General features: G+C 35.9%; 1 protein-coding gene across 1 annotated transcript in view; it reads right to left on the bottom strand.

Annotated features, from left to right (window-relative positions):
• The window catches only part of itgb3a (integrin beta 3a), a 35,423-nt gene that overhangs the window by 13,639 nt on the left and 8,529 nt on the right, over positions 1 to 13,255 (bottom strand). The window contains exons 6-10 of the mRNA XM_056453306.1: positions 9,093 to 9,254; positions 8,255 to 8,350; positions 8,087 to 8,176; positions 6,396 to 6,530; positions 2,976 to 3,405 (exon numbers count right to left, since the gene is read on the bottom strand). Coding sequence (XP_056309281.1) covers positions 2,976 to 3,405; positions 6,396 to 6,530; positions 8,087 to 8,176; positions 8,255 to 8,350; positions 9,093 to 9,254 — 913 coding nt within the window. The remainder of the gene's footprint in view (positions 1 to 2,975; positions 3,406 to 6,395; positions 6,531 to 8,086; positions 8,177 to 8,254; positions 8,351 to 9,092; positions 9,255 to 13,255) is intronic.

The following is a 13,255-nucleotide window of genomic DNA, read 5'->3' as shown; positions in this document are numbered from 1 at the left end:
GGCCTGAGAAAAATTTAGTGTTTTAAAGTCTCTCTAATGCTGCATTTATTGTGCTCAATAAATATTTTTTACAATTTATAAACAAGTTATTTTTGTTCTATAACACAACTTTCATTTGTATAATGTATGTAACATTATAAATGTCTTTACTTTCACCTCTGAGCAATTTAATTAATCAATTTTAATAAAAGCATTCAGTTTTATTCATATTTTTACTGAACAGAAGTGCATGTATGTTTCTAAATTTCTAACCATAATATGGGTGTGAATTCTGCTTAATAATTTTGATGACACCATGTTACACGATGCATCCTTAAATCTGTTGTTCAAACAACAAAGCATTAAACTAAAGCATCATGATTACCCAAGCCAATGTGCTTATTTCATCACAGGAAATTCATAAGGAAAATAGGCACAAGATGATTTCAGACTGGTTTGCCTGTGTGTATCAGCTATTTATGCCCAGAGGATATGAATCTTCATGTAGTTTAATACCACACCCACCAACTGTGTAAAAGAGTAACTGGCTAAGAGAACTATTTCCACAAAGCAGTCAACTAACAAAACATATCACACATGTTATTGAAAGTCTCAATTGTCCAACAAGTGCATCATTTTAACATTTAACATGCTGTTTAACAGAAAACTAAATTTATACCATGAACAGGCTAAATCATGTCACTTCAAGCTGTCTGAGCAGGTAATGTGCACCGACATGCCCATCCTTCCATAACATCTCATAAATCCAGCATATGTGAGTCAGACTGAGTCGCTGTTTGCTTCTAAATGTAGATCAAATGGCCTAATATGGTGAAAGACCAACATGTCTGTGATGAGGCAAGAACAAAAAGCTGAGTGTAATCCTCATAAACACACAATGCAATGCTATGCTGCTGTTATGCAATGATATAATGGTGTTTTTCCGTTTTCATAATATTACTGTACATTTTCAGGCCAGTGGTTCTCTACCATCTCCAAGATTTAAAGAGACAGTCACCCAAAAATTAATAATCTGTTGTAATTTACTACCTCAATCCTCTTAGAGTTTCTTTCTCCTCAAAATAAAATAATTTGTAGAACGTCATTGACTTCCATAGTATTTTTTTTCCTTCTATGGAAGTCAATGGTTACAGGTTTTAAACATTCTTCAAAATATCTTATTTTGAGAAAAAAAAAACACATCATGTAAATGTTTGGGTGATCTATCACTTTAAAAATAATAACCAAACTCATTGTCGTTTGAAGGTTAAGAATAAAGGTTTAAAGTGAGTGCTTAGGGAAATTATATGAATTGATGTATAAATGAATTGCATGACTGTACTGTATATCTAAAGCCAACTGTCTAGGGAACAATTTTCAATGCATTTCCTTTTCATTTTACCTTAGTCTACTGCATAATAAAGTTGTGCTTTATGTACAGTTCATAGCAAACAGCTCTGTTTCTGTCATTTTTTTAAGCACCATTTATTGTCACAAAGTGGATTTAGATTTTAATTTAGACTGTTTGTAGTTTGACCACAGACTTTGCATCAATGTGAGATCAATTCGAACTTTAGATCAATGTGAAAGTTGGGTAACACATTATTTTGATGATCCATTTGAGTATTAGTAGAGTGTCTGCTTAATATCTGCTGATACTGCTCCTTTAACAAACATTCAACTGACTATAAGAAACTTTGCAAGTACAAGTCAACTTACACTAACACTAACCCCAACCTTACAGTCTACTTATAATCTAATGAGAAATAGTTAACATGTAGATGCAATGTAACAAATTCAACAAACCATCAAAATAAAGTGTGACTGAAAGTTAGACCTATTATACTGAGACTTATAGAGTTATACTGTGCATTCTAAAGCTTCAAAAAGATATGCATTTAAAAAGGTTTTTAAAAGTTTGAGTAAGAAAGAAAAAATGATAATAGGTCACCCTACCAATATATTTGGGTAATCTAAAACCAGATTGTTATTGTTACTGTATATTGTTGTTATTGTTTATAAAATTGTTTTTTTTTTCTGCAGATATTTTCAATTGTTGCCTTCTAAGGTTTTTCTTTTAAGTGGTGAGGGGTCATTAAGGATTTTAAATGCTAAAATAGTGGATTCCTGGGAAAAAAAAAAAACACTGCGTAAACAATTACAGAGCCTCTGCAAAATTTTCAAAACAAAATCTTCAGATACACTAAATACATATTTAATCAAACTTTATTTTAATAAATTTTGTACAACAACATTTTGTTTCTTATGGGTTCATCTCTGCAAAACAAAAAACAATATTATAAACTTACAGTTGAAGACAAAATTATTATTCCTCTTTTGAAATTGTAATTATTTTTCAAACCATTCCCAAATGCTGCTTAACAGTTTTTCCCCAACAATTTTAATCGTAATAGTTTTAAAAATGAATGGCTAATGGCTAATTTCTTTAGTCTTTGCCATGATGCCATCTTGACTTATTGTAATACTTCATCAGGTTTTAAAGTTTAACTTAAAATGTTTTGTCATTTGGTTGATACAAATACAACTCCAAATCAGAAAAAGTTGAATATTTCAACAAGACAATACAAAAAAAAAAGAGGATACAGGTACTTGACTGGCCTGTCTGCAGTCCTGACCTGTCTCCAATAGAGAATGTGTAAAAAAACAACAAAGACCCTGTACTTTTGCCCAACTTAAGACTTGTTTGCAGGTAAATTGGGACAAAACTACACCTGAAACACTTCATTACTTGGTGTCTTCAGTCCCTAGACGTCTTTTAAATGTTGTGAAATAGAATGGCAACGATACAAAGTGGTAAATGCTTCACTGTTTCAATTTTTTTTAAAATGTGTTGCAAGAATTAAAATTGGAATATGTGTTTATTATTAAAAAAATCATGAGGAACACATTAAATAGTGCGTTTTCTTGCGTTCAACTTTTTTTGATTTGGGGTTGTATATATAAGCACAAATAATTATGTGTGTTTCCAGCCTCACCTGAGCACAGTTGTCCTTTAGAGCGAGGGCAGCTGAAGTCATCACATTCACAGAACGGACCCCAAACTTTTCCAAAATTGCTTGAGCGGCAGGCACACTGACCGCACACACAGTCTCCACGTCCACTACAGGTCCGTGCCTCTGGACTGGGGCTACAGCTGTCCTGTTGAGTGGGTTTATATTCGCTCTCAGTGCACTCGCATCGGGAGCCCAGTCGGCCCGGGTCGCACAGGCACGTGCCGCACTCCAGCGTCCCATTGCCTTCATGACAGTATGGGCTGGCAGGCACCGAGTTCTGCTGACAGGTACATTCACAAGCAAAGTTCACAGTGACCTGAAGAGCGTCTTTAAAACCAATCGGCTTCACAGTGAAAGTCTGACTCTTCTGTTTGGGACAGCCGTGAAGTTTGGCCTCAATGCTGAACGAAACCTTTCATGAAAAGTGAGAAAAAGAAGTTAAAGGCCAATTCACATGGTAAAACAGTAGAGGATGGTGCAAAAATGATAAAGTTATGAGGTTGACAAAATGTACAGCTTGAATGCAAAGTGCTTTGGATACGAGCATTTAATATGAATAATTGTACAATGATTCAAATTAATAATCTCTTATGTAACCACTTAGTGCATTATATATCTAAATATTCGGTCACACTTTATTTTGATGGTGTGTTTGTTGAATTTAAGTTACATTGCATTTACATGCCAGCTAATTCTCATTAGATTATAAGTAGACTGTTGGGGTTAGGATTGGAGTTAGTGTAAGTTGACATGTACTTGCAAAGTTTCTTATAGGCAGTTAAATGTCTGTTGAAGGAGCATATCAACAGGTATTAAGCAGACAGTCTACTCAAATGGACCATCAAAGTAAAGGGCCCTATCATACACCTAGAGCGATAAGGCGCAAGACGTGTTAGCCCCAGTTTGCCCCAACCAGTTGCTATTTTCAGACCAGCGCAACCTTAATTTTCCCGTTTGCCGCCATCTTGTTTAAATAGCAAATCTATTTGCGCCACTTTGTGGACTGATGGGTGTTCCAGTCTAGAAAAATGGCGTGTTAAGGCGCGTTGCTATTTTGACTAACAAAATAGACTGCGCAACAGACCAGCTGAAAGCGCAGAACGTTGTACAGCAATACACAAATATCTTTACAAATGAAAAAAACTTTTAAAAGGGATAAAATATTACAAAATTATTACTTTCTACATAAATATAAAAACCACTGCCTCCATGCCTTCATCTCGGGGGGCTTTTTTCAGTTTATTCACGACAACTTGCTTTTGTATAATGTTATTATTATTAGCAGTATTATTCATTATATGCAGTTTTATATTTGTTTCATTAAAAACAAGCTTAGATTTGTCCACCTTTCAGGTTTTGGACCATAATGAGCATAGGATGTGTGATTGGATATAAATCAGTTTTTTTGACCACACTTCATTATTATTGTTTATTTATTAGTTTTTTGGAAATTAGAACTGAATTTAGAAATAGTTTTGAAACAAATCTGTGCTTAACAAACAAAATTAATTATGTAGGCTTATTAATGTCTTCAGGGAAGTGTACAACATGTTTCCTCATCCACGAAAGAGAAAAAGAGAAAGTGAAAGTAAAGGCTGAATGGAAGAAGCTCGTTCTATATCCTTGTGCTGCAGATGGTCTGTTTAACTTTATCACTACTGAAGCGTTCGATTTTTCAACTTACAAAGTCCGCCATGTTCATAGCAAATACGCCATGGCCTCATGCAACTGACTCTTAAGGTGAATGGGAGATGAGACTGATTGGTTTATTCTGAAAACACACCCATAACTCATTAGGAAAATTAGCACAACCCTGTTAGACCATGTGCCGCAAACCATATTATTCCATGCTTAAAAGTGGATTTGGACACGCCCTTAATGCTTTTGCGCTCTGCGCTGTAGACTTTGTGCCTAGATCGTTAAAATAGAGCGCAAAGTGTAACCAAATATTCTTATGGAGGCTAATAATATTGTCATTAAAAATGGTTTAAAAACTGCTTTTAATCCAGCCAAACTAAAAGAAACCAGACATTTTCCAAAAGAAAAAAATAAAATACCATTAACATTTCTTTCTCTTTTAATCATGGATTAGGAAATATTATTGATTGAAACAAAATATAAAATGTACAGAAAGGCTAACAATTTTAAAAACGTAATTTATTTAATGTGAAATGTATAAATATCTGTTCTTTTTATATTTTTATTATGCATAATTACATGCAACTAAACCTAAACATACCACATCATTCTAACCCTAAACTAAGTACATTTAATTAATTAATATTAATTAGTAGTTAAATGAATAGTTACACTGCAACAAGGGCAACAATATAAAGTGTAACCATATTTTAAGGCAAGTGTGCATGGAAATTGTTCTATCTTAAATGTCAATATGTTAATAGGTTACACTTTAACATGTTCTTTATTCATTTATTCATTTTCTTTTTGGTTTAGTCCCTTTATTAATTAGGCGTCGCCACAGCGAAATGAACTGCCAACTTATCCAGCATATGTTTTACAAAGCGAATGCCCTTCCAGCTGCAACCCATCACTGGGAAACACCCATACACACTCATTAACACTCATACACAACAGACAATTTAGCTTACCCAATTCACCTATAGCGCATGTCTTTGGACTATGGGGGAAACCGGAGCACCCGGAGGAAACCTACATGAACACGGGGAGGACATGCAAACTCCATAAAGAAATGGCAACTGAATCAGCCAAGGCTCAAACCAGCGACCTTCTTGCTGTGAGGCGACAGCATTACCCACTGCGCCATCACGCCGCCCTAAAGTGTTCTTGTTACAGTTTAATCACGCAACCAAATAATAAGTAATTAACTACATTCACTTACTATAGGATTAGCTTTGGATAATGGTTTGGTTTAGGATTAGTTAGGGTTAGGGGTAGGGTTATTTGTTAATATATTTACAAAGACAAAGTGTATTATTTACCACAATGGCAACCACCGACATAAATGAACACTATTAAGGGGGTCACAAACTGGATGTCCACAGAGCGCGATCTGAATAGTTTTATGTTAGATATCATGTTAATGTGTGCGTCTGGTGTGCGTTACTTCCAACTGTCATATGCACACCGTGTCGCGGCGCTGAGCGGCTCATCCGATGTACGACCCCATATACACAGCTCTTTAAAATACTTGACTCTGATTGTTCAGTTGCAGCATTCATGCTTGTTATTATTTCCCATTAGAAATGTCTGTTAGTATAGGCTGTAACTGTGAACTTTTGTCTATTTTCAAACTAACTTTTACTATTAACCACAACTGGACTCAATATAAAAATAAGTGATAAAAATATTGATGAAGTGTTGCTTTAGCTCACTGCACTTTGATAAATGAAACAAGCATGGGTTTCTCCATCAGTTGCTGACCATATCTCCGATTTTGAGTCCATCACAGGACCGTACTCCTGGAATAACCTCGTTATCCAGACATGTTGCAGTGACGAACAGCGATAACTCATCTGGCACATTCAACAGCTCCAGCTCGACCTTAGACCTGATTTTCTGCAAAGACAAATGGCACTAACAATATAAATATACACTCAAAAAAAGACGTTTGTTGTTTGTACAAACAACCTGAAACACAATTGTTGAGGTTTTTTAGGGGGACAAATTGATGGTTTTATGTTCAATCTACTTTAATTTGTAAAACCTAATAAGTTAACATCAAGTCAAATTTCGTTCATGTTGCCCCAACATAAATCGATTGTGTGAAACCCAGAATTTTTCACAGTGTAAATAAAATCCTCTTTGCCATGATTTTTACTATCTATTATGAAAGGAACTAGTTTTCAGCTTACTGTGCTTAACGAGGTTAATTAGGTTAACTAGGTTAATTAGCCCTTGTGTGTTGTTGGGTATGTTTTAATCCACTCAGGGGTGATTTTGAGGCTTTATTTGGCTAAAAATTCTTCTGTGTTTTAGCAAATAGAATGTTTTTTGACGCATAATTTTATAAAAATCCAACAATACACTCTGGGCAAATTGACTACCCTTTCGTTATGTTTGGGGCTGTTTTTGCCCCTATTGACTTCCATTACACAGACATTTTTTGATTGCCAACTGATAATCAACAGTAAACATTTGATCTCTTTTCAACAGGGGAAAATCTGCAACAATCAAGAATGCATGATTATATGCTGTCATGGCTTTGCTATCAAAAAAAAATGTCATTATAATGGAGGTCAATGGGGCAAAACAGCCATGAACATAACGAAAGGGTAATAAATTTGAATAATACACAAAGTTTAGGCATTGGAAAACTGATTTGCTCTTACTGTTGTATTTCTTATTTTGAGTTTTGAGTTCTTTTTTTGAACAAGTGGGGAAGAGTAAATTATGAATTGTAATTTTGAGGTAAATCCCCTCTTAAGTCTGACCCATTTACATGTCCATCATACATGCAGTTCCTGTTTAAATGTTTTATTTTTTGACAGAATAAAGAGCAAAGTGGAACAGAATACTTTCATAGCTGTCTTTCCTCAGTGGTCTGGGTTATATAGTTGGCTCAAAGATGGATACTGTGGCTGGAGATTGTCACTAGGCACTTCAGGTATGTATGGGTATCAAACTTCTCAATGTTTTTCTGTCAATGATTCAGTGACATAATACATCCCTATTGCTTTCACCACAAAATGAAATGTTTCTCAATATTTTCTCCTCTTTATTCTCACTTTTCTCTTTCAACGCACCCCCCAACATTTATGCTGTTTTATTTATTTCTCTTCCTCAAGTGAGCATTGTCTGGGATTTCTTTCCCCAATATCTTATAATGCTGATTGATATAATAGGATTTACTTAACTATTAAGTACTACTGCTGTTATTAGGATAGCCTATAAACTGATCAAGGGAATTAAAACACACATTTTATAGTTTTTGTCATAAAGTTAGTTTACTATTAGTTTACTAATAATTTGAGAGAATCCTATCCTATCATTTCTAGTAAAATAAAAAACATGCTAACTGAATAAAAGTAACTTTAAAATTTGCTAAAATGTTGTAAAAAGTAACCAATTCTCAGGACTCACACCAAGGTATAACTCCTGGCGCAGTGACTTACCGCATATGATTCCAGAATGAGTTGCACAACATTCGATGAGTCTCTAGAGAGCGTTCCCACTGCTGAACCTGGAATCAGCTCACTGTAGTTCTGTGAGAAACAGGACATTTCCCATAAACGTGTGTAAATGTTATGTAGACAGATGTTAGACAAAGTGCAGAAACTCACACGATACAGTGGGACCACATTGTTGGTTACAGCAAAGATGAGGTTGATATTGTTCTCAGATATCTTGTCCGTGATCATGCCAATTGAAGGGTAGTCCTACAAACACAAAAATATGCGCACAATTAGACATCCATCCATCTCAGGATATATACAGGAATCATTAAGATAAATTTAATACCTTTTAAAAACCTTTTAAAGACACTTTTCATACATTTTAAGACCTCATTGCCAAACTTAACGGATTATATCAGCGACGCTTTAACTTACATTTACTCTATATTTATTGTAAGACAACACAACTAAACAGCCTTAGCTGTGCTCTGAGTTTGATGACTATAAAGGGCAAATTTGCAATCATTATTTCTGTTTTTGAGAGATATACCACATATAACAGGCTCTTCATTTTGAATCAAATGAAGAACAATAAAGAAGTTAGTATGAAGCATATGAGTGTCTGTCAAGGGACTTGTGCTAGTACAGTGAGTGAGTTTGGAGATGACAACAAACCCAGCCGGATGCCATAAACACTGATTCAACGTCCTTAAAAATAAATAAAATGTCTTTGTACAAATATACATGTATAATGAAAACATGAAACAAAATCTAATACATTGGCAAACAGCATTTAAGCTATTTAAATACTTTAAGGATCTTAATTTTCTCTCAATTGATTTATCATCTTTTAATACTTTTTAAGACCCCACAGACACCCTGTAACTGTAATATTTGGTCTCCTCTAGACATTATTTTGACTTTCAGTAAATATATGCAAAAACATGTCAAGTACCTGTTATTACAGCATTACACACTTAGGCTAAAAAAATCTGTGTTGGCTGACCAGTATGGTGGTCTTGTCATAAATATTCTGGTCATTGATGTGGCACTCTCCATCATGGGGCTGGACAATTCCAGACAGCCTGGCATCCAAAGCCGAATGACTTTTGTCATCAGTTGTGAAGACCAGTAAATGAGATGCATCAGACCTCCATCCGATCTTATCCTGGAACAATGGCAACATTCAGAAAAGTGAAGATTAAGAGCTGTGGGATTTGTAAACAAACAAAGATTACCTCTTAAATATGAAAATTATTGGAACTCTCGAATCTTTTTTGAGACGCTAATGGTCTTGGATCTGATTCAATGATCTATGCTAAGCCAACAGCGCTCCCGCCAGAACCCAGAGATCAGCTAAATAGGCTAAAAAAAAAAAGTAAACTCAAAAACTCAAAAGAGGTCTTATTTTATATACAGTTATTTAGTTACAAATAAAAATATTTAGTTTCGTCCACCACTGAATGGAAATCATTATCTTCAGACTTTGAAATGATAAACATAGATAATAATTGGAAACACTTTACAATAATAGTACATGAATAATGATGTACTAATGTCAACTACAGTTTTTCTCAGTGGCTTTGGTGCATTTCTCACAACACTATTTACATTTGCACAACAGTAATGCATTTCTCAAAACAATCAGTCATATGTGCACATCATAGTAGCAGTTTCTCATTCCTTCCAACAAATTGCAAATGCTTTTGAACATGCATCAATTGCTTTCATACAACTCTCTGCTGTTTTATAACATTATCATTTGCTTATGTCATGTCAGTCAAAATTAATTAAACTTGTGAATGCTGAATAGTCATTCCATATAAAACTATTAGTCCTCATTTCATTACTTGATCATTACATACAAAAATGTTGAACTAGTTGTCAAAATCTGTCAAGCTAATTTTATAAAAAATTTTAAATCATTTTTTTTCCTGAAAATGTCTTCTAAATTGAACGATTTCATGAACGATTTACAGAGCCGTGTATGTTGTATGTTCAGTTCCAATATGTACTGCAATATTGTTTACAGCTGTGCACAGCTCTACCCAATGAAAGTTTGTGTTTGTTGTAAATAAGGGTGTATTTATTCTTTTGCACAATGCTGTGAATAAATTAGAGTTGCAAAGTGCATATGCAGTAAAAATGTGAAACATACATATTCAGTGTCTTGTACTCACTAAATGCAGTGATGTCTAACTTTGCTGTATTTTTAAAATGGCTGTGCAAACAGTACTGTATATTTACATTTAGTCATTTAGCAGACGCTTTTATCCAAAGCGACTTACAAATGAGGACAAGGAAGCAATTTACACAACTATAAGAGCAGCAGTGAACAAGTGCTATAGAAAAGTTTCAGGTGTGTAAAGTCTAAGAAGCAAAGCATTAGAATTTTTTTTTTTTTTTTTTGAGAGAGAGAGAGAGAGTACAGTTAGTGGTATAGCCAGAGAGGCAGTTACAGATTAGGAGGGAAAGTGGAGACTAAACAGTTGCGTTTTTAGTCGTTTCTTGAAGACGGCAAGTGATTCTGCTGTTCTGATGTTAGTGAGTTCATTCTACCAACTGGGCAGATTGAATGTGAGAGTTCGGGAAAGTGATTTCTTCCCTCTTAGGGATGGAACAACGAGGCGACGTTCATTCACAGAACGCAAGTTTCTGGAGGGCACATAAATCTGCAGAAGTGAGAGCAGATAAGAAGGAGCAAAGCCAGAGGTCGCTTTGTAAGCAAACATCAGAGCTTTGAATTTGATGCGAGCAGCAACTGGCAGCCAGTGCAAACGGGTGAGTAGCGGAATGACGTGCTCTTTTGGGTTCATCAAAGACCACTCGTGCTGCTGCGTTCTGAAGCAGCTGAAGAGGTTTGATGGAATTAGCTGGAAGCCCGGCTAGTAGAGAGTTGCAATAATCCAGTTTGGAGAGGACAAGAGCTTGAACAATAAGTTGAGCTGCATGTTCAGATATGAAGGGTCGGACCTTTCTGATGTTATGGAGTGCGAATCTGCAAGATCGAGCAGTTCTAGAAATGTGGTCAGAGAAGTTCAGTTGGTCATCAATCGTTACTCCAAGGCTTTTTACCATTTTGGATGCAGTAATGGTTGCTCCATCCATCTGGATTGAAAAGTTATGGTGTAGAGTCGGGATGGCAGAAACTTCAAGCATTTCCGTTTTCGTGAGGTTAAGCTGGAGATGATGATCTTTCATCCAGTGTGAAATGTCTGACAGGCAGGCTGAGATGCGAGCTGGAACCGAGGGATCATCAGGGTGAAAAGAGAGGTATAGCTGGGTGTCATCAGCATAGCAGTGGTAGGAAAATCCATGTTTCTGGATGACTGGTCCTAAGGATGTCGTGTAGATGGAGAAGAGAAGTGGCCCAAGAACAGAGCCCTGAGGTACCCCAGTGTTTAGATGCTGTAAGTTGGACACCTCTCCCCTCCAAGACACCCTGAATGACCTGTCAGAGAGGTAAGATCTGAACCATTGAATAACAGTGCCTGCAACGCCCAGTGACTCAAGCGTAGATATCAGGATCTGGTGGTTTACAGTGTCAAAAGCAGCTGATAAATCCAGCAAGAAGAGGACAGATGATTTAGAGTCTGCTTTAGCCAGTCTATATAGTGTATATAGTGCTGTCTGTATAGCCAGTGTATATAGTGCTGTCTTGAGCATTTTCAGGAAGTGTCACCAAAATCTGACTTTTTTTGCATTGGAATAAATGTACAGAGTAAACTGTCATAATGAAGACATGACAAAGCCATTTGACTATCTTGTTCATAAACAATGGTGTCAGGACACTTTCATTGACATCAATACTTGCTTTTGAGGAATGAGCTATCCATTTTGAGCAAGTGACGCGCTTTTGCAGGTTATCAACTAGGTTTTGCGGTTTGTACTAATTGTTTTGAGAAATGCATTAACTGTTGTGCAAATGTATATAGTGTTGTGAGAAATGCAACAAAGCCACTGAGAAAAACTGTAAACAGTATGAACTAAGGATAAGTTAAAGGTGCAGCAGGTGATTGTCTTCAGAAGCATTTTTGTTATGCTGGTTGAAAGTCTCTTTACATTCCAATAGTAATGATTAAAGTAAAGGATCTAAATGTGTATATGTATGTTTAAGTTCTTGGTAAGGCATAGGACTGAAAAATGTTCATCCAATTAAAACTGTCGGGCTGATAATTCATAGAATTCTGAGAAGTAGCCCAAACTGACTGTCAGCAAACTGTCCATCTGTTCATGCGCCGCACGTTGATGTGCACACGAAACCGTCACAGCAGTAAAATCCAATGCTGAATCAAAACTTTTTGAAATCTTGAATCAATGTTGGAGTTACTTTCACACACTGAAGGAAGGATGACACCATGGCTGAAGTATTTCTTTTAGACAGGTAATGTTCTGTTTTAAAACTATTTTAGTCACTCAAAGCTGATTTAGTTTTATGAATAGGTTACATGCACAGAAGTGTTGTTCAGCCACTGAAATCTTCCGGTGAAAGATTGATGTGACTATTGTCAGTTTCATAAGGTCCTTTTACAGCATCTATAATGTAGATTTTAATTTAGTTTAACAGCAAAACAGAAGTAAACAGCTCTATTCCGCCTACCCTGCTTTACTGAGGTGAAATTGGTTTTATATTCACATTGGTTCATTTTTGAACAATGACAACCTGTGACGTGCTCCCTATAGTGTTTACCATGCAAGTCTGAATATTCGATCTTAAATAGCATGTAAGTGGCTTACTAAGAAGTGTAATTTCTGCACACCGCCAGCCAACCACTAAGCATACAGTAGTCGCTTTAGGACAAAGAGCATGAGAGAGTGAGGCCAGCGATGCTTGCACGCATGAAATATTGCACATTATGACAACTTTTGCTTGCTACACAACTGATATAATACAGTTTTTCATTCAGAATTGCAGTTATAAAATACTGTAAAGTTCTCTAACTGGCAAATGACATGATCTAACAGATTGTCTGCTGTCATCTTTAAGGTGCATGTGTTCGTCTTTTAGGAGGCGTGGCTTTGGACGGCAGGGGAGGGACTGTGTTTCAAAGATATTATGCTAACTGGTTAGCATTTTGGCAGATCACCTACTGCACCTTTAAGGCATGCGCTAATCATGAGCTACAGTAACTTTAGCTACAACATGAGTCACATGAGTTTATATAAAAA

Source organism: Danio aesculapii, chromosome 3 (genome assembly GCF_903798145.1).
Source record: "Danio aesculapii chromosome 3, fDanAes4.1, whole genome shotgun sequence".
NCBI lineage: Eukaryota > Metazoa > Chordata > Actinopteri > Cypriniformes > Danionidae > Danio > Danio aesculapii.
Note: the sequence above shows the minus strand (reverse complement) of the source record. Positions and strands in the feature narration are given on the sequence as shown.